The 22,628-nt window shown below is 42.3% G+C and overlaps 2 protein-coding genes across 15 annotated transcripts in view; one reads left to right on the top strand and one right to left on the bottom strand.

The window, feature by feature from the left end:
* Positions 1–4,843, top strand: part of COMMD10 (COMM domain containing 10) — a 161,045-nt gene extending 156,202 nt beyond the window's left edge. For 3 of the 4 annotated variants that reach the window (XR_005842634.2, XR_005842631.2, XR_005842629.2), the window contains 2 exons: positions 3,663–3,842; positions 4,428–4,843. The gene's annotated coding sequence lies outside the window, so the exon portion shown is untranslated. The remainder of the gene's footprint in view (positions 1–3,662; positions 3,843–4,427) is intronic. The other variant, XR_005842630.2, reaches the window with a different exon arrangement.
* SEMA6A (semaphorin 6A) overlaps positions 1–22,628 on the bottom strand; it is a 113,681-nt gene that overhangs the window by 4,697 nt on the left and 86,356 nt on the right. For 6 of the 11 annotated variants that reach the window (XM_003643072.6, XM_424960.7, XM_046905953.1 and 3 more), the window contains one exon: positions 19,062–19,226. The exons of the other annotated variants lie outside the window; for them this stretch is intronic. In XM_003643072.6, coding sequence (XP_003643120.1) covers positions 19,062–19,226 — 165 coding nt within the window. The remainder of the gene's footprint in view (positions 1–19,061; positions 19,227–22,628) is intronic. 11 annotated transcript variants of the gene reach the window in all.

Here is a 22,628-nt window from a genome sequence, read left to right as displayed (position 1 = left end):
GCTTTACTCTCCACAAGGGAGGAAAAATGCTTAGCCACTGAGATGGAGGATTCCTTCAAATGGTTATAGGTCTGTCAGGAAGGAGTTACAGCAGAGAAACCAGTTTGCTCTGGGGAAGCTGACCTCCTCTGGCTCTCCTTAGAGCCCAGTGTAACCACCATGGGTGGATGGGTGCTCCATGCCTGCCACTTGCTGCTGCCTTCAGGCTGAGTGCTGTTCTACAGCTGACAACTGTCAATCACAATCCCTGCATGCAAAAGCAGCACAAACTCTTGCCATCAGTTTTATATTAATGATGGATATGAAATAATTGCAACGAATGCGCCAAAATGATCACACAGTTCAGCCCGAGTGACCATGCCTGTTCAAGAAAAGGGTAGCTGAAATGCTGCAGCTCATACGGCAGGTGTTTTACAAGCAAAGATTTAGGAGGGCTTTAGATCAGCAGATTCCTGCTACTTCCTCTAGAGTTCAAGCCCTCCCAGAGTTTATTATGTTTCCTATACAAGATAGAAAAGATATTTAATTTTACTGGCTTTGGCTTTGCTCAAGGCAGGTGGTTCTTCTCTGGACACAAACTTAGGTTAATGAGGTAATTTACTTTTTATGATTGATCACATCCAAGTTTTTTATGAAAGTACTCCTAACAACTTCAAATGAAATGATTAGGATGGGCAAGACCTGACCTGCATTAATGACTGTGAAACTGAAACAATTTTTAAGAAGTATGAGGAATGTTCAGCATCCTACTATCAAGAACACATGAAGTGAAACCTAGGATGAAATAGGCTGATCATTGCAGTTGTTGTCAACCAACATTTCAAGCCCCTTCCACCAGTAGTATCTTCTCTCATAGTATGGGATGAATAGGCAGGAGTACGATCCCAATTACACAGGCAGACAGTGCTGGTTTGAAAGCAGACAGAACAGTACTTTAGCATTGTGATTGCTTTCACACATCCTGCAGCTTTTAAAGAGCTACGCAGTTTGCAAAGCACAGTTCAGCTACACTCATTAGCACTCATTATTGCAAGAATTAAAATAACTGAGGAAATATAACTGAAAAAAAAAATAAAACAAAAGGCCTAACACTTTTGGAAGTCAGGTAAAGTATTTCAACTGCTAGTTTTGAGGAAATACCTGTGACTGAAAAATCTTTTACAGAATTACCTGTATTAATGCTATTTTGGGAGAGGTCCTGGGGGTAGAATAGCAGTAAAACTCAAAAAGCTTCAAAGACATACATGAGTTAAATATTTGCATGTTCAAAGATCAGGCTTTACCTGCAGGTAAATGCCACAAATACAATGACAGCTGTCTGTCTCCCTGAAAATTTCCACTGTGGTAAAAATCTGTCCATCACAAATCACAACTGGGTTTAGCACTGTGAGTCTTCCCAGGTGGGATAGACTTAGTCCTGGCTAATGAGGGGGCCAGGCTAGTTGCCTGATATTCTCCACTTTTCACAGCTGCTGTGATGCCTGCAAACAACACGATCCTTCCTTCGCCGCTGACTTTCTATAATGTCATCCCATGTCCTTTTGTTTTGCGTCTTCAAACATTCTTCATTCATTTTCTCGGTATATTCAGTCCACCCTGTACTATCACAGTCCGGAACATAAAATATCACTTCTTACTCATCTAATGAGAGAGGAGATCTGATATATAATTCACTACTTCAAGCAGAGCTTATAGGTAAGATACAGAGGGTTGGCTGGCTGGTTGGTTAATCACAGAATCACAGAGTGGCCCGGGTTGGAAGGGACTTCAAGGATCATGATTCTCCAACTCCCCTGCCACAAGCAGGGTCACCAACCTCCACATTTAATACTAGGCCAGGCTGCCTAGGGCCCCATCCAACCTGGCCTTGAACACCTCCAGGGACAGGGCATCCACAGCCTCTCTGGGCAGCCTGTTCCGGCTCCTTACCACTCTCATAGTAAAGAACTTCCCCCTGACAGCCAACCTAAATCTTCCCTCCTTCAACTTAAAACCATTTTCCCCCCTGTCCTGCTATTATCTACCCTTTCAAAGAGTTGGCTCCCCTCCTGTTTATAGGCTCCCTTTAGGTACTGAAAGGCTGCAATGAGGTCTCCTCACAGCCTTTTTCTCTCCAGGCTGAACAAGCCCAGCTCCCTCAGCCTGTCTTCCTAGGAGAGGTGCTCCAGCCCCCTGATCATCTTCATGGCCCTCCTCTGGACCCTCTCCAACAGCTCCCTGTCTTTCTTGTACTGGGGGCTCCAGACCTGGACACAGTACTGCAGATAGATGAGTGAGCATTAAGAAGATGCTAAGAAAACTGTTTCCAAAATTCCATAGTGTTTCAGCTCTGAAATGACTTGTTGAATTTCTGTGGGTGAAAATAAGACAGAAAAGACTAGAGTTGATAAAATAATACAGATCTACTGTATGCTAGATAATTGTAAGCATGAAGGAGATGAGGCCGCTTCTTTTCATCAGCTAACAAAAGTATTCAAGGGTTAGGACTTCACCTGGACACCTGCTAAATAACAGTACAAGATGTGCACATTGCTGAAAATGTCATTGCAACAAAATGCTGATGTAACTATTCTGTACATGTTCTGGTTGTTCTAATTCTAACAGGAAAAAAATGTTCTGAGGGCAGAAATGTAATTAGGATGAAGTAATCACATTGGAATATAGTCCATCATCCTACGGAATACATGACATGAGCATAAGGGAATGGGAATAATGAATGCCAATACTGCAAATTTCAATAAGGGAGGACAAATAATGAAATATATGGATATTAAAGCATTTACTCCTTTCCTTGCTTCCTATTTCAGCAAAAACTGTGATTTTTGATCAGAGATGAAACAAATTCTGGCAATGCAGTGCTATCCAAAACAGAGACAAGAGAGACAAGGAGATCCTATCAAGTGAGAGATCTGACACTCCAATTTTCAGAATGAGAATGGCAGTAGAACAAATGATTAAGTTACCAATTTCATAATCAAGTACAAAAAAGTGAATATAAATTTGTCAAAAATAAATTACATTAGCCTAGCCAAACTTCCTTCCTTGATGGGATAAATGGTTTACTTTTTATGGGGAAACTGTAAGAATGATACATTCTGTCTCATTTTAGCAAAAGTAAATTTGAAAGTAAGCGAAAATCTGCAGAAAAGCAGATTTTAGTATTGATTGATTGAAAAGTATTGATGAAAGGTTTACCTGGAAAGAGATACAAAGTAAGAAATCCTCCAAAGGATTCTCTGTTTTGACAAAGGAAAATCTAAAGAAACCTTGCTAAGCTGTGGTAAAGGGCTTTGACTGTACTGCATTATTCCTCATCACTGATGGGGAATAGAGATGGCAAACCCTCAAGAAGAGCTCCACTGTCATTTTCCTCCAAATCTGGGCAATGGTCTATGCTTCACAGTGAGCACAAACAGTAATTTTATAACCCTTACAACTGCTTGATGAATGAAAACAAGCAACTACCCCCTAGTTTGAATAGCTTAACTTGAGGCTGCTTTAGTGATACAACAGGCCAGATGCTGCCTTCTTTTACAACCAAGTTAAAATCAGCAAGAATAACAGGAGCAGGGCAGAGAGCAATATCTGGTTCCATAACCACAGGTTCCTGTACGTGAATAACCTCATTACCTGTCACTAAATATAATGCACTTCTGTTTCAGTACTACAGTTAGCTGCGGTATGGATACAAAGACACCTCTGTTCCAGAAATGATTTATGGCCTTGAGAGGTATACACCGGACAATGAGGCAACCGCATACCACGTGCATCAAGAACACTCTGTGATCATCCCTGCAGGGAGCTGTCATTGTCTAGTTTTCCAGCGTTGTCACTGACAGATGGTAAAGTAATAACCCAAAATGGTGGCACGCATGAAATTGAAACATGGAGGTGGGAAATGAAGAATGATGTTTTGGCAGGGAAATGGGAGAATAACTACCAGGGAATAAGGTAGTATTTAAGTCTAGACCACACATTTACAGAAGTCAGGGAGTGGGTGTCTTTGTGACTTAAACTTCACCTCTCTGCCTAAATAGGAATCAGCCCACTTCCATCTCCAACACCTACAAAATCACTTGAGAGTTTCCACAGAGCAAGTCATTGTTCCACAAAGGCACAATGGTTTCTTTATTATTGTTATTTAAGGAGAAAACCTTGCAGTTAATTTCTTTCTTCAGTGTAAGCTTTTCTGTCTGATGTGTGGCTCCCTCTGCTTAGACTTGCAGGAATGCTGGCATAGCCTCCTTATGGATGGAGGTTTTTATGGGCTTCTGAATGTCTTTTTTAAATGCCACTGAAAAGGTTTTCAACATGTGTTTCCAGGTGTTAGAACTGTGTTTACAGACAGTCTCATGCTGCTGAAAGACTATTTCAGCCTGGAAAATCCCTGCAGGTATTAACAAGCCTTCTTCTTCCTTTTTAACCAGAAACAGGATGAAAAAAAAAAAAACAACAGATGACATTAAACTGGACACCCAGAATTGAAGCAATAGCAAGTTCGTGGACGACTAGAGTTTAGCATGCTGAAAGTGCTGCATTCTGAGATATTATTCTTCTTGAAGAGGTAACTTCAAAGTTTGAAATAAACGAACCACACCATAAGGCCAACGATTTGATATCAGCCACATTACTGGAAGTGCTGTGCTGGAAAAGGCAAGTAACTTCTTTCCTTTATCTATCTTCCAGCTGCGAGGCCTCGTTCTGAAGACTCAGTGCAGGTCTACCCACTGTCCATTTTTCCTATCTCTTTTTTTTTTTTTTTCTGGACTGTCATTGTTAACTGATGGAAAAAGTATTAACTGAAATACTCATCATTAAAGCTGCTGGCAAAGTTTTTGTTTCATTGTTTGTTTGTTTGTCTCCCTCATACTAAATCTGTATTGTTGATTTGTAGAGGTCTGTAACTGTTAAGTTTTGCATGACTGCTGAGAAGAGCTATCCATCTCCCCATGACTCCAGTATCATCTTATGGCTCTCAAAGACAGCTACCTAGAGCTTGTTGAGATTTTAAGCAAAACAAAACAAAAAAAACAACCACAAGCAAGTGGCCCAAAGAAGAGAAAGTATACTTCAGGACTTTGAGAAGATCAGTAGGTAACGTGAGTCAACTAACACACAGCAAGCCTGAAAAGGATCTATGCAATCAAATCAGCCATAGTGCCCTCTGTCGGTATGCTTTGGCCCTTAAGCAGGCTTATTTCAGAAGCAATCCCTCCAGGACAGGTTCATCTATTGACCTGTAAGGATGGTTTTATTTCTGTGTTCAACTGCTTCGAATTAAGGTACTTCTCACACCTGATGAATGATTGTCAACATGACTCCCTATAGAAAAAACAACAACAACAACAACAAAAAAAACAGTTGCAACTTAGTACAAAAGGGGATATATAACACATGCCTCACTTCTCAATGGGAAGATGAAGAATTTTAATTCCTGCATTTTTTTAAGCTATATAAGCTACCCAAGAAGGGTTAAAGAAATAACTGGAGGAAAGTCTGTGAGACCTGGAACTGCTCAGCCTAGAGAATAGAAGGTCAGGAGGGAATCTTACCAATGCTTAGAAGTATCTATAGGGTGGGAGTCAAGTGGATGAGGTCAAGCCCCTTTCAGTGGTGCCCCGTGAGAGGGCAAAGGGCACGGGGCACAAATTGGAACATAGGAAGTTCCATCTGAACATGAGAAAAAACACTGTTCCTTTGAGAGTGGCAGTGCACTGGAACAGGCTGCCCACAGGCTGTGGAGTCTCCTCTGCAGATACTCACTGCTCTCCTGGACACTTTTCTCTCCAACCTGCTCTAGTGATCCTGCTTCTTTAGGTGGGTTGAACTGAATGATCTCCAGAGGTCCCTTCCAACCCACACAGCTCTGTGAAATTACTCCGCCATGTCCATAGGAGAAAACACAAGTCTTGAAGATACTTTGAAAAGACTTTACGATCAGCTGTTCTTACCAGCCTGCAACACAATTTTTCTATATGTATCACAGCTGCCAGACAAACCGATACCTTGTCATACGTGTGAATTTTCAGCAATTAAAAGGGAGCAGCTCTTCACTGAAAGCCATTAATATAGATGGAAATCACGGGCACTGAACCAGCATGTTCATGCCCAGACATCTTCCATCCCCACTGAAACGAAGGGGTGGCAGAACTGAAAATGATAGGAGCAGCAAGCTCTTAGAACTTGTAAGATTGTGCTACTTACAAGCAGTAACTGTAAATAAACCGATTTATTAAGTTTTCTCCTATGAGAGCAGGTTTGAGTCACACAACCTCCTGAATGTATGATGCAGTGACAAGAGTCATCACGCTGTTGAAGGCAGCCCAATGTTATTTGTCTCACTCAGTATGCTGAAGGGCAGCTCTTCCCCTAGGAAGAGCTTGAGAACCTCAGTCCCACTGGCAGGCAGCATGCAATGGCTGATCATTTTGAACTTTCCTGATTCCAGTACTTTCCTTCACCTCTCATCCTTTCATGATGGAGAATAAGCAGACATAGCATGTCCCTTAGAACAGTAAAACAGGCATTTGCAGCAGATGAAACAAGATGTATAAAATCCAAATGTCAAGGAAAATTAATTCTTTTGTAGCTTGTCTCAGCAGAGGCAAGCTTTATACTGCTTTGCATCTTAAAAACACAAGTTTCCTTTAAAGTCTGCTGTATTTCCTCTAATGACGTAAAAGAAGCTCAAGTGCACATTCTGGGACCTTTCTCCTATGCCGGGGATGAGCTTAAACATACCCAGCTGCTCTTTATTAGTTTACTTCAGGGATTTTTCACAGCTGGATTAAACCAGATTTACATATGTTTGGCTGAATATGCATGAATTCAAGGCTCCAGAGAAGTTGTTGTAGCCTGCAGAGTGAATCTCTCTTCTTCACAGTTCCCATTGCACTGCACGCAGTTTCTCTGAGGGCACAGAGCAATTTTGGTTTTTTCTTTTCTGGTCATTATGCATTGGTGGACATTATGCATTTCTTGGTATTATGAATTGGTGGGCATTATGCATTCTGGGCAGCCCAGTGCCTTTCTGGAAGCAATTTTTTTTTAATGAGCAGAATCAAGGAAAGAGAAGCTGTCACTGAGACATTCTGTGGTTTTGCTTTTCCTTTCTTACAGCCTGTTTCGAACTATGACCTTTCTGCACAACAGGGAGAAGTGAAGTTTGCTGAATGTCAACAAGAGCAGCTCTGAACAGCAGGCTGAAGCGCGAAGCAGCCCCTTACTGAGGCTAACCTCCAAGCACTGCGTATGACACAAAACCAGAAATCGTTTCTGCTTCAGCTCTGATCTCCTTTCAAGACACTAAAATGGAAATGCTAGTTTTAAGCTACTAGGGTAACTAAGCACATCACAGCTGGACTACTGAAGGAATCATCTATTAAATATCCAAGATTGAACTAAGATTATGCCCTACGAATATGTCCTATCCTCTGAGGTTCTTGCTAAAGATCGTTCAAGTCATACAACTGGTGACCAAGCTAGCAATATTAGGAATTAAAACATGCTCCCAGTGGTCAGTTCAAGTCAAGGCTGCTTTTTCTAGAAATATTTGCAGGGCTGAGGCTGTAGGCAGAAAACAGTTTATGCGTGCCTGTGTTAGGCTTATCTTTTTCCTTTGAGTTTTAGTCCCCATAGCCTCATGTGACTTTGAATAATTTAAGTGACTGCGAAATTGCGGCGAGTTAGAAACACCGGCTTTAACAGTCAGCAAGACTGAATTTTACCTCTTTTTCTGTACGTCACAACTCTTCCAATATAAATATCAGAAGACTTATTTCCTCTCACTTACGTTACTTCAAATCTGCAGTACCTCCAGTAAAGGAGGCACGGTTACTGCAGCTACACCCTGGGGTAGCAGGTAGCATTTCCTACTGGACGTCTTGTCCAGCTACTGTCATCTCTTATTTAATTTTGTATCTCCAGTCTTGGCTTCTTTCATGCATTTTTCCCTTTCTCTGTCAAATTTATAGTTCTCTGCATTTTTTTTAACCCAATTTTTACACCGTCTCTCCATCTCACAGACACTGAGTGTACATTTACACGACAATGCCATAACTTCACTGATGCTTCCCATCTGTGCATTGTTTTAATGCCTGCAGTGACGACCCTGGCCAAGTCTGCTGGATGAAGGGAATTCCATCTCAGAATGCACAGTCTGGCAAGAAGGTACTGACCTGGCTCCAAGAGTTGCCCTGGGGTCAGCAGCAATCTTACCACAGAGGTGTGCCCAAACCCATTTCCTCTCCAGCACACCCAGATGGCCTCTGACTGTCAGCAGAGGCAGGTAGATACGTTGCATATCTGCTTTATGGAACATCTCACAGGCAGCTGTGTTTCTGCACTACAAATGCTCCCCCAGCCTTCCGCTTGATTCTGGTACTGTTCCAAACTCCCTTTTTTTCCCCCTGAATTTACTGTAATGTTTGTTCATTTTCTGCTTGCGCTTTTTGTATAAGACAGTATTTCCCACTGTTGCAGGCAAACCAGGCAGTTTGCACAGCTAGTTCATCATCATGAAGGTAGGTGCTAGAACAAGAAGCTGACTGGCTTTTCTCCTATCTGCAGAGTAGTTCTCTAGATGTGTTTACTGATCCAGAGATAAACAAATTTCCATGTGAGAAGTTAGCACTTCATTTTTTTTTCCCCTGGCAGTTGGGACTGTAAAAAACTTTTATCACAATCTTTGTGATGTATGTTTTCTTTCCTTTCTAAAAACAGTGTAGCTGAGCCCAAACCTTCCAGGGAAGCACAGTTGATGTCATCAAGCTGTCTTGCCATGAGTAAGCAGAGAGAAACTACACTGTCCATCCAGGTCTGGATGCTGGGTATGTGTAAGTGCCTGCTGATTTTGATATCAGTAGTTCAGTTCAACCGCTCACCAAACTGCACAAATACCCCTGGGGACCACTGGATTTGGGAAATTAATGGGTCTTACTGGGTGGGTGCCTCAGAGCATTGCCTGTAGCTTGGCCATATTTAGACAAAAAGCACACAAAGTGCAGCAGGACTGCAAGACCTCTTTAAGACACTGAATAGAGACTACTGTTTTGTAGAGATAAAGCCGAATGCTATCTACAAAAAAGAGCAGGGCTCTTTATGGTCTATATTATGAGCTGAGATCGCCCAAATCTCTGGGCAGGCTCTGTGGTGAATGTGAGAGGTTCAATGGGGAGAGCACACAGCAGAAGGGACAGAGGGCACTCCTGCTCTGTGCTCTCCTCTATCACCATCTGACCGGGAGTCATTCAGCAGTGAACGCGCACGGGGAATTATTGAACTGTTTGATGGCAGAAATAGAATTTCTCCAGTGCCGACCACAGGCTCAAAGCAAATGCCAACAGCCCTTTCTGCACCAAATGACAAGACCACTCCTGTTAGCTTCTGTAAGGAAAAGCAAGTGGAACACAGTCTTTACCCAGCTTTATGATCTGTGGTTACCCTGACCAGCTAGCCAGACCAATGACTCTAAATTTATAAGGGGAGGGAGGCAGGTGCTCTCTATTTTTTTCCATAGCACAAAATAAATTAATTACATTAACCAACATGAATGACTGTGTTTTAGACTGGAATTGTTTTTTCAGGATTACAGCTATGCTTGCTTCTAGACAGGAACTCAGCAAAGCCTTATGGCTTCAGGAATAAAGAAACAATTGGAAAATACATGCTTCTCGGAATACTTTATCTTGCTGAGGGCTTTGGTGTATGGCCTTTCAGGAGGTGTTTCTGTGCACTCTTAAACACACCATCTGAGCTGTTACTGACTGTTTGAGAAATCTTCCAGCCTCTCCAAAATAACCCTCTAAGAACATGATAGTGAATAGCACTAGCTTTGTAGGGTTCTAAAAATGTGTCTGTTTTTTGTTTTTTGTTTTTGGGTTTTTTTTTTTTTTTTTTAAGGAAAAAGCTCCTCTTATATTTTCTACCACACTTGTGGGTAAGATAGGATGGAGCATGAACAAGATGCAGTATTATTGCCAGCATGCAGCTGCTGTTACTTTCCAATTAAAATAATCCTTGTTGGGCATGTGAAAGAACTGCCTAGTTGATGCCAGCCATGACAACGTGACCAAGTTGCTCTTCCATCTGAGATTTCATTTCACAGAAAACAGCAGCCTTTGGTTGTTGTTGAAATAACTACAGTTTTAATACCCAGAGCTGAACATCTTGGTAGGTATGGGAAGCTGGGACTGATCTGGAGGTTATCCATTGGGGTGCACAGTTTCAGAGCACTGCAGGTATTCTTCCTGGCCGACACAAAGCTGATGATTAATGTGCTGCTGGCCATTTCAAATGTTTGCTGTATTGTACAGCTGTGCCAAATACGGCCCCTAATGCTCCCCGAGCAATTACTCTAAGAACTGCTCTAAGCTCTTCTAATGTCAATGGAGCTGTTAAAATCTACTTCTGCACAGACTTTGACTTCTTCTGATCTGCTGGGGCAGGGAGAGCTGTCAGACTATCTGCTAGATGGCTAAACTGCTTATCAATTGCAGCACCGATATTCAGTGTGCATGGAGTTATCTGCGTATTTAGCAGCCAAACTGTGACAAGTCTCTTCTGGGTATGAGCAAACCGAGATTTTTCAGTAGCTTAGAGCTTGGCTGGTGAAGCTATTTCTTTCTCACAGGGCTGTCAGAACACACATTTTTGATACACTAGTAAATCTACTCTATCTGCTTCAAAACTTCCCGGTAAAATGCCCGCAAGACTCTTCCTACTTTCATAGCATGTGAATAAGAACACATTTTCCCTCTCTTACTGAGATACCAGCACAGAAGATCTTGGAACATGATTGAAGTCAAGCAAAAGTCACAGCAACAGCAATTGGAGACCACCGACTATGTTGTCTCACTATTAAATAGCTCAGAGTAACACTTGTCTGAGCCCCTGGCTGAACTAAAGGCATGCATGGAAAAGACAGCCTTCCAACTATGATGACATTTGTTATCTGTATTAATGTTAAATAAAATTAACACGGCAAAGTCCAAATTATGCCCTCTCCAGGCTTTTTTAGTTAACAGCATGCTATTAATCAGTAAGCACCAGCCTGTTCTGATGGAAAAAAAAAAAAAAAGCTAATAAGCTTGCTTTTTTTACAGACCTAAAGAACACTAAGTGAAAAAAGAAGAGAGCCAGTCAGGATCCTACAGACAGAAAGGGATACCGAGCCTGTTCACTGAGAGGTTATCTACATGAGAAGAAATTATGTGGTGCTCTGTTACAGAAGCATGTAATTAATAAACAGCTCACAGTGCACAGATTATCTTGGAAGTACTCTGAACCAGGACTGTCAGTGCTCAGGTTGTTGAAAAATTACTACAGGACATCTTACTATTAATTAATACAATTATTGAAGTTATGTACATCCTATGTAAGAAAAAAAAATGAATTATTCAAATATCTTTAAGAGCATATTGACATTTTAATTATACATCGGCATTAATTTAACACCAAAAGGCACTTTAAGGCTCCTTTCGACTGCAAGATTTTCTGCTGTTAAATCCCTTCAACATTTCAAAGCCCCTTCAGAAATCTCCTGCTTTAAGGCTAAGTTCTTTCCTGCCCATTCAGCATGTTTGCATTGCCCGGCACCTCCCTGTACTCAACATATATGTCCCCAAAATGGAATGCGGTGTTATTCAGCATCCTGTCCATCAATTGTTCCTTGCTGCTTCCAGACAGAGTAGAGGCCCCGTAGGGCGAGCATAGCCTGGAATGAATTCCCAGCCCTTGATAAATATGTCAGTGCTACAAGAGTCAAACAAAAGCATCAGGCAGCCTATGTTCCTCCTCCAAGCTGTCCTCACCGGGTGGCTGTGGATGAACGCAGCTGGGAATGTTGTCTATCACACAATAGCTCCACTGCCCTGAACTCCCAGCAGCTGTCTTGACAAATTAGACATGGCCTCTTTTATTGAAAAAGTAGATCAAGGTTCTGGGGCAGCTTTTCCCTGTTTTAGCAAGACAGGCTTCCACTGTTCATTGCAGCCTGTAAATGGATAGCCTGACTTGAAATCTATGCAGGTGGACAATTACAGGTCAAGGATACCTGCTGTTTCCTACAGCCACATTTGACATTTGATGAGCTCTGCTTTAAACATCGCCCTTCTTTTCTTCACGGGATTCAGTAGTATGGAGATGTATTTACAAAGAAAAACTGGATAGTTTTCATAACGGAGTTTCACATTCACATTTCTCTCCTATTATCGATAACGTCTTCTTGTTGGCTTTTTTTTGCTACGAAGTACACTATATATCTCTCGTCTCTCAGTTCAAACTTCTGCAAGTCAAATCTGAAACCCAAACTCTCAGTGGAAGACTGAAACATTTTGATTTCTGAAAAACTTAGGTACAGTGATGAGGTATCATCATTTCCTTAGGCCCAGGCGTGTGCTGGGATACACCATGCAAAGTGCTTCTCTCGTTACACTTTCTGTCCTACAGAAAACCTGTGACTCAATGAGCTGAAGCTTTTTTTAATGCAAGATTTGAAATGAAGACTAGCAATAGAGAAGGCACACTAAACCACTGTGCTGCATTCTATTACAACCCCCTTTTTAAGCTAAACTGGCCTTAAGGATATGACTCTGCCAATGGACTTAGTTACTGTCCTTTTTTTTCACCTCATGCTTAGTCTACTCCCTGTTTCCTGTACCTATAACTCCAGCATGGTGAGGTTATCAACCTTCTTGGCATATTTATAAGTTGTATTAGCCTGGCCTTGGGATACAGATATCTGGCCACTAAAAACTGCTGAGAAATCTGGTTGCATTTAACTGTTAACAGCGGTTATCTGGCAATGATCTGGTAAGGAGCTGAAGTGGCAATCCTACAGCAGAGGGGCACGGCACGCTGTGATGATTCTCTGAGACTAACAGATTCTGGACAAGTTGCTTATTATAGCCATGCTAGACAAATATGCTTTTTTTCTTTCAATATATATTATAGCATTTCACCTAGGTAGTTAGCATATGTGACAAACATGAATCAGGTGTCTTGTAGAAACAGATACGTTTACAGTAAGCTGATGCTAATTCACCTAAAAAGACTCTAGAAACCAAACCTATATGGCTTTGTTTAGTATGTGCTCATCCAATCTGCCACTTTTTTAATCCCAAGGGTAGAAGTAATTAGGTTTTAATCTAGATGTGAATGTGTAAAAATGCACTAAGTCCATTTAAGTCTTCCGTGCATGCAGTCTTTTTGTGCAGCGTGACAGCTCCAAGTAAGCAAAGCCCTCACTTCAGATCTCAGCCAAATGCTAACGAATCAGACAGGACAAATTCACTGCTCCCCTTCTTACAACACTTAGACCGCAGAGAGGAAACCTAAATGTACTGAAAGTAAAAAATCAGATCTGATTTTATCTTCATTGTTTCCTCGGAACTTGAAAGTGTTAGTGAACGGCAGAGGACTTGCAATCTGTTTTATGTTTGTGCGGACAATGGTTTGAGACAGGAGAAAGAACAGCAGCGTTTGTATAGCTTCCTCCATATGCTTTGTGTTGACAGGGCTTCCTGAGCCTCATCTGGGCAGAGCTGACTATGGTGCGGCTCCTTCTCGGATCAGCCTAACCCGTTTTCAGAAGCAGCCATTTCGTCCTGACCTTAGTGTAACTGAGACACGGACAAAACACAGACACAGCATTTGCCTCACCTTGAAAATCCACACCCTCTCCCTCAGACCTGCAAACGCCGACTCAAAATATACACCTGACAAATTCCGTGCTGCTTTAAACCGTCTTCTGAATTAATGCAAACTGCTGGCAAGGCAACAATGAGCTCTCCCTCCCCCCCCCCTCTGATAAGACATGTTTTGAACCTTTTAGATCCTCGTGCATATCAGCACACAGTAACATTCTGTACAAAAGAAAACCTCTGCAAATGGAGTTCCTGGTGCAAAACTCGGCCTTTCCACGATCGAGGCTGGCTGATTAATTTATGCCAAAGGAGTCCAAAGCTTTGCTTTGCTACGGAGTTTTCCTTCTCGTTTCATGTCTGTGCTGAAAGGATCTTGTTAAATCAGCACTTTACACTTATTGTTGTAACCGTACCTGAAATTTCATACAATTCTGTCTCCCTGGAGCGGAGTCTGTCCTAACATTTGCAGACTCTCCAGATAGCACCGTCAGCACTTAGTAAATCTTTCAAGTAGTGATAACCTCAGTAAAAATTAGTAATGCTGCCACTTGTGTACAACAAAAAACATCATCTGGAGGCGGTTTTTGAAAGGATCAGCCCCTGGGCTCCCCGATAACACAGCCCTCTCCAAATCATTGACTAGCACTAACAACACCGAATTCTGTACCACCTGAGGGCTGCAGTTATTTACTGTTTGGTGTAAAATAATAGATGCTAAGAGATACCATATCTACGGGAGCACTCTTGACATCCAAATACACCAGCAGCTATTAACAGTATAAGCTATGTGCGTCACATCCTGCTTCTAATCAGTTTTTTTACCACTGGCATGCTGGTACTGAAAAAAGGTTTGGTTTTGTTAAGAAAAGGAGATACCACCTCATAACCTTGACTTAATGAGCACTGACACAAATGAGAATACAAACATTAAGCCCGCTATAAATAACGCTATGCTTTTATCAGTCAATGCCCAGGCAAACCTTGTCCACCTGAAAGCTGCAGAAAAGAAACAGCATAAAGAAATCATAAGTGAAATCTAAAACCAAGTTATGGACATTGTCAATAAATGCAGGCTCTGTACATTTGGGGAACGAATGAGAAAACTGAGAAGTTGGCTGTATTTGTGCTAGCAAACCTGGGACTGGAAAAGCATGAGGCTATGGGAGGCAAAAGGGATAGGAGACAGCAGAGAAGGGCCAGTTGGATGATGAGAAAATCACTTTGTTTTCTTCACACAGGCCTCTCCACCAGCAGTAGGTACGTTGTACCTATATCCCCTATGGTTAGTAGAATGACTACAGACACAGCTACCGGGGCACTACTGGGTGTACAGGTAAAGCCTTGGAGCTCTTCGCAGGAGGAGCTTCATGACTGCCAAGGGTGGGAGGGAGGCTCAGTACAATGGCAGCAGAAGGGAAGATTAGACTGCAAGGTTAGGAAAACTCTATCGACAAAGGTGAGAAACACACAATTAAATCAAGACCAAAGCAATTAAATCAAGACTAAAACACAGCAAGAAAGGAAACAAAACATAAACATACTCTACAACTTAGGTTGTTTTGTTTTGTTGTGTTTTTCTTTTTTTCTGTGGAGGAGATGGAGAAAAGGAAAGAGGGTGCAATCTGCCCATTCAGAGCTGTTTTTTTTTGTTTTGTTTTGTTTTTGTTTTTGTTTGCAATGAGAAAAGCAGATTTCTTAATGGCCACAATGAAAATGCCAGTGGGATAGCAATGCATGATTCCCACTCTACGGGTTGCACTACACATTTCCATCTTAGCAAGAAATGTGAGGTAGCTCAGAAACAACAATCCCAGAGTATATTTAGCTACTAAAGCTGTGGCACACAAATGTCACATTCCCATGAGTCAACCCTTTTAAAGAACCCCCCTCTTCACGCCCCCACAGATATTCCCCAAGATGCCTGCACTGAATTAAAAGTGAAGCATATGGATGGATGTGACATCATCAAAGCACCCAAGTTACAGACAGGAAAAGCAGCAAGTGGATTTTGTACTATTAGTACAATTGGTAACAATTACATGTACAGGAAAAGAAAGCAAGCACTGTCCGAAGGATTAGACAGAACCAATGAAGAACACCACAAAGCACCTCGCAAAATGAAGAGAAAATGTTAAAAAGAAAAAGAATATATATATATTTTTTTCCGTGAATGTGCAAAAACAAAAGAAAACACAGAAAAAGTGAAAACAAAACCTTGGTAAAAGAATAGCAAGCTTAACATTTTCTGATTTAATTTTGTGCAAGAACTCTTTCCTTTGCCCTTTTAAAACAACTAATCAATAATAATTTTAGAGCCAGCCAGCTTTGGCTGGGCAAGGCAAGGAGTGACAACACACAAGTAGATGGTAATGGCAAACAACCATGCGGTCACCTCTGCCGCCATTGTTTTAATTGCGTGTAGACTGCTTCCAGCTTTGTCAATATCAATAATTAGGCGCTAAAGAATGCATGATATTTAAATGACCCCGTCAAGTGTTAATGGAGCACTTTGGTAACCGTCGCTCCCCGAGGAGGGAACTACTGAATTTTAGCCATCTCATCAGTCAGCGAAGTGAAGCAAATACTGCTCAAATTCAACAGTTGTACTTTTATTAATATTTTCACTGCATGCTCCTCTGAAAGCTGCTGCTGGCATACAGGATGCCTTTAAGAGACAGCTTTCCAGCTACTAAGCACTGCTTTGCATAAGATTTGTAAAGTGAAAATCCACACATAACAAATAGTGGCATTAAAATGCACACACATCTCTGTGTGCTTCTGGGTATGTAAGGGGCCACGTCTTCCACTATTGCTGGTTTCTGACCTGGAGCCCCTGACTGACACCAGCAGAAGAGCTGGGTGCAAGGATCCTTTACTCCCTTCCTTACCAGGTCTGCCTAAGGACATCTCGGGGAGGAGGAGAAAACCACCTCTTACTTTTGAAGAAAGAACACTGTTTTCTAAGAAATATCCTCTCACTTCAAGCAGTTTGAATACCAGGTGTTACTGAGACCGGAGGAAAAAGGAGAAAAAAGAACTTTAATTTCTTTGGCTGTCAACATTATCACTGATTTACTGCTCAGACAGAATGGAGAGGGAGGTAAATCACGTTGCTATCTCTAAGGGAAGTTTATCTGCCCTCTCCCTTCTACATACCTAACACCCAGAAATAGCTTTTTCTAAACCGCCCTTCTGCAGCTGAAAAGCCAGGGCAGAGGAGTAGGGTTCAGATTCAAAGAAACAAGGACAGTATCTCAAACTGAACTGAGGTAAGAATTTGGAATCTGACCTTTTATCTTCAACACCCACAGATGCTCCTTCCTTATATTATGGTTTTGAGTCGGAGCAATGGCAGCTGCATTACTTTTGCAGAGGCTCTGCAGTCTGCAGGGTGCAGAGAAGCTGTGTGCTTACCTTACAGGTAAGCCTGACTGGGTTCAAAAATTCACTTTTTTTTTTTTTTTTTTACTTTAGATTCACAGTTAATCTCCCAGAATGCCTATAGGATCAAGCTCAGAAAAAAACCTGGGAATAGACTTCCTAAAACTGAGGTGAAGGAAAAAGAGTAAATGGCAGTTTGCCTCTTTTTTTTGAAGGAAAAGTGAATTGCTGGAAGCTGGGACACAAGTTCATATCTTCTGCCTGAGGGAATTCAGATCTTCGTGTTCTATTTCCTGCCATCAAGCCTAAGCACCGGGGCTACTAGATTAATGATCACCATGGCATGCCAGGAAAATTTACTGCATCTTCTGCCTAATTTCCAGTCTCCTCAGCTGGAAAACTGCTACAGGCTTTATCTCTGCTGGGCCAGCCAGGTGATGCACAGTGCCCCTGTGGCCAGCAGCTGCAAAGGCTCCATGAGAAGTTCTATGAGATCCCAGGACTGTGGGAGACACGGTGTGTCTGGGGCTGCTGTGAACATCAGGCTAAGAGTTCACAGTCCAAACCACCACCAGCTGTTCCTGCAGCTCTGCTGCAAACTGAACTGTTTTCCAATGCTAACGTGCTCATTACCCCCTGCTGAAAGTTTCTGCAGTGAACGCAGAGAACTCAAGACTCAGTGGGTCAGACAGAGGGAAGGAATATGATTTAGTAACCTACTAGTTTGGGCTGACAATTCAAAGCAGTAGGTCTGGTATGCCAGTAGCCTCTCCAGGAACAGCTGATGCTTTCATCTAATGAGTTTTTCATGTAAAATGCATGAACAATAGAGACTGGAATCCACATTTCAATTAATATTTTAAGTGTTTTTTATAAAGTATTCATAGTAGAAAGGCCTGAAGCTCATGTGTGCTCCTGCTCCCGGTGAGCGCCCTAACCACACAGCGAGTGAGTTTTGCTTATACCCATCCTCCTTCTGGTCCACTGAGTACTTAATTAGTCCATACAGAGTGAAACGTCTTCAGCAGAGAAGAAATTGAAAGAAGAGAACTAAGAACACCCTGGAGAAGAATAACAGACTCAAATCTCTCTAGGTAGAGGAGATATTTGAACCTAAGCCCCCTATTTACAAAGGCAGCATTTTAACCTCATTCAGAGAGGAATGGGAAGCAGTGGGAAGAATTATGGAGGGCCATGACAGAATTACGAGGCACCACCATGCTCACTCAGGAGAAAAGCTTCTTCTTCCCTAAGCAGGTTCAAGTGGCAAGCTGAGGCAACTCTCTGCCTAACTCTTTATATGTACAGCAAGGTGGGACTAGAGGCCAAACAACAGGGCTGCCCCTCGTCTCGGGCACAATGGTGCTTCAGCACAGGGCTGAACATGGAATAATGGCACCTAATGCAAAGCAACTTTTGGGGCTTTAAAAACACAACAGAGAAATGCTCTCCACCAGCAATCACCTAAGTATCTTTTGAAAATCACTAATGGTGATCTGAAAGGTGTTTCATGCTCAGGTTCCACTGAAGACAGTGGGACTGTAGGTTTAGTGGCTAGGACCAGTGTCAGCATAACTCCACTAGTTAAACTGGCACAGACCTCGGAGCTTCAGTACCTCTGATGGCCAGATGGAAATAATGTGAAATTAGCTGAAACCTGCTGTGCTTCCCCAGCAATTCAGGCAAAATGCAGTATGAAAATATACCCTTAACAACAATGGCAAGCTATGCATCTCCCTTTGACAGACAGTGAGGAAGATCAAGTTTAAAGAGAGCTAAGTCCCCACTGTTTCCCATACACAGGCACAATACACACAGCAAAGGCACACACTTCTATTTGTTTTGTGTGGTTTCCTCAGGCAGTGAATTATCTAGGACTGAGTTTGAGATTGGCTGTTTAGTTTCAGACTTTACGATAAGCTTTTAATTATAGCACAGGAGTTTTATTACATGTTGCTCAGAGCCAGCTGGAAGCACTTACACTTCAGTCCTCCCCCCCTCCCTCCTCACCACAGGAAGTCATTTCCAAGACCTTACCCTTCTTGTCTTGATGATTATGGGATGAAACTGCCACATATGGGTCTGTATTTTCGGATGAACCAAGCGGATCCTTCCAATCCAGCATGCGTCCCCTAGCATCATAACCCTGTCGAGCCCAAGAGTCGGAAGAGGTGGTGCTTGGAACTAGTGAACTGGAATGTCCTGTTGCATTATAAATACAGGTAGGGAAGACAAGTCTCATTAGTCACTTACCACGCCACCTTATGCTCAGGAGCACAAACTTTGCTCTTCCTCGGGTGTGAACCTATTAGGCTGAGCAAGGCTTCAAAGGCCTTGCAAAGCACTGCCCAAGGAAGCACAGAATTTGGACCTTCCCCAGTGGCCAGTCTGATAATGTCAATGACTGTGCATATTCAGTTGGCTGCAGCTTAGTTCATGGTTGTTTTTGCCCAGCAGTGTTAAAGGTATGCAGAGCGTCATGGGGATGATTCATTCTAGTCAAACATCCTTTGGCTGTATTCTGCATGTGAGCTTGAACAATGCCAAAGTGTCAGTCCACACTGCCTGGTAGTGGCTTAGGTTGAAAAGCAACTTCAAAGACAACTTAAGCATTAAAATGGAACAACTTCTAGTACAGCCCGAACTAGAGATGAATGCCAGAAGAGCTACACTACAATACAGATGTTCCCAAAGGGAACGAGAGGGTGTCCAGAAACAGAGTCTGGTTGCTGGGGCATCAGACTCTGGGTGTAGATGGAGGACGTGCTGGGTTCATGCCCACTTGCACCATCACCACTGGTCTTGTCTGAGCTGGTGTTGTACAACAGCGCTGAGATAAGGACTGCGAGCATGAAGCTGCACATTATTTCTGCTCAAATTAACAATGAAGAAAAGGCCTTACTATGTAAAGCTGGCAAACAACCCATATCTACCATGCTAGCCACATCTCACTTGGCTGGTAGACCTGTTAGGACAGAGGTGTGGCGTTGCTCGCTTGCTGTAGGCCCCTTGGAATGCCTGCACACTCATTCTGAAGAAAATTTAGGATGTGATCTGCTTTGCATTTGTCACATAGGCTGCTGGACATCAGCACACACCTCTAGACCAGAAGAGAGGATTACAGTCCAGTGATGATGAGTTTTACAGCTGCTCTACACATTGTTACAGCTGAAAATGGCTGAGGAACTCCTCGCTGGTTGAATACAGCCTAACAAACAGCACACTAAGACACTAAGAGGACATATGCTGCTGGAACACTGGTTCGGCTGGAGCATAAATATATTTGCATCTTTGTAAACTTGATCCCAAGAAGTAGGTCAGCACCCAAAATGCAGTGTGCTTGAAGTTTATGGTCTCTGAATGCTGGCTCCAACCAGGATGTCTCAGTGCCTTGTCTGCTCCTAGGCTCCTGGGACAGAGGTCATTGAAAATCCCTCCACACCACATTTTGACTTTAAAATCACTTGCTTCTGAGAGTTCCCTTTCACTTAGTGCACAAAAATGTCTTATCTTCAGCAGGACTCAAACTGCTTCTGTCCTTAATGTGGAATAACTCCATTATCCCTTACCTGCTTTCTTGAAAAAGTAGAATCAGATCATTCAGACAAAAAGGCAGATGATGTCTTTTTAGATAATGCTGGACAGACTAAGAGTAGCCCTCCATTCCCCTGCCTCCCTTTCAATAGCCTAGCAACCTTAGATTTCAGTCCTTCCCATGGGGAGAAGGCCAGCCACCAGATTACTGACTGTTCTAGCAAGGACTCTTCCCCTCTCCTTCCCCAAATATTATACTTCTCAGAAAGAGCATTTGAGGTTCACTGGGGCAGAAGTACAGCTACACAAGGAGCCCATATTTGGAGGTGAATTTACAGAGCTGGAAGTGAGGAGATTGTGCTTCACTGTCATTTTTGAATCATCACTGGACACACATAAAGCTTTAGGATGCTGTACCTTGAAAAGGCTGCTTTAGGTAGCTTCTCCATCGGTGCTTTAGCAATGCAGGCCCATGCTCTCAGAGGCATGTGCACAGAGAGCTAATGAATCTAAGGCTCCCAATTCTGCTCTAGCCATCAGAAATCTAAATCTTGGCCACCAGTGCGTCCAAGCTTTTTGATGCAAGCATGCACTTCATTTTATCTAGACCTTTTAACAGCTTTGTGAGGTTAAAATGTTGATGAAATCAGCAAAAAATCTGTGGCTTCTGTTAAGATGCTACTGCAGTTTAAAAGAAGTCCTGGTGAGTATTAATGATTTTGGAAGGCAAGAAAATGCCTGTAGCTCCTCTGCATACTTTTGAGGAGCACTTTTGATTTGCTGCACACTTCAAACAGGACATGGACAGAACAAACTCCTGTAACTAGTATGCTCTGCAGAGACAGATTCAGTGTTGTCACCATGGAGCCTACCTTCAGATACCACAGAAAACCATAAACATGATTAATTGAGCACTGGACCTCAGTCTGAAGGCTTATGTTGACAAGAAAACTGTATTACTTTTTATCTCTCGTGGTAGGAAGTGTGGTCTCTCTAGCTGTCTTTCTTTGACTGCAAATTATAGGCTGTATTTTGTTGAAATACAGAGCTTTTAATGTTGCTTAAATAGGAAAGAGAACCCAAATATTACCCACTTTTAAAAGGTTCCTATAAGCCACAGCATGGCTGGAAACACTGATAACACAGCTAGATGGATGATAGACTGTGATCCAAACTTTCTGCCTGCATCACCAAAGGTCTGCAGGGCTGCCTGTTTCCAGGAGGACAGGTAGAGGTCCCACGGGCTGAAAACATGTGATTTTTTTGAAGCAAGGAAACTTGAGCTTGAAAGCTTTCACTTCTACACCATTTCACGCTTGTCAGTTCCTGCGCTCATTCCCAAGAAAGAAGAGGAACAATGGGACAGAGAACAGGCCAGAAAACGGTTATGAGATTTCCTTGTCTTCTTTTTCCTAAGGACTAAGCCACATCTCCAAATTAATATCCTGTTAAATGACCACAATAATGTGTACAATATTTGATCAGCCTACAAATAAAGCTGTACTCAACATAAGAAAGCAATTAGTCAGAGCTGGATATAGAGGTAGAAGAAAATCTTGCCAAGTAGCAATCATATTTTATACCTGTCTTTGATGTGCGTTTTCATGCCCATTTTAGATGTGTTTGAGGGTCAATTTTAAGAAAAAGCCGTAAGTATGGTTAAAGAGCAACCTTTCTTAATACAGCAATCTAGAGGAAATACATGCCCAAGGGACACATTTTCTGAAAAAAAAAAAATCCTCAGCCATATGCTGCAAATACACAGAGAATTTCTTAGTAATGGGAAGCTAAAGCTTTGTGAAGATACTAATGTGTGCCAGATGGTAGTTAGGTAGAGAAGGGTTTCACACAAGCAGAGAAATCAGTCTCTTTGCTCTGTTACTGATGTGTGAGTACGGTACACACTGAGAAACAATCCCCCACGTGAAATCAAGATCAACTTTCTTCCACTTGGTAGAAACAGGGAAGGAGCAGATTAAGCTTAACAACTTTTCTCACCGGTGTAAGATCTGCATTCTGCAAACATTTACTACTGGGCAGTGCTACCATGCCAGATACCATAAGCAGTTA

The sequence above is a fragment of the Gallus gallus genome, chromosome Z (assembly GCF_016699485.2).
Source record: "Gallus gallus isolate bGalGal1 chromosome Z, bGalGal1.mat.broiler.GRCg7b, whole genome shotgun sequence".
Taxonomy (NCBI): domain Eukaryota; kingdom Metazoa; phylum Chordata; class Aves; order Galliformes; family Phasianidae; genus Gallus; species Gallus gallus.
Note: the sequence above shows the minus strand (reverse complement) of the source record. Positions and strands in the feature narration are given on the sequence as shown.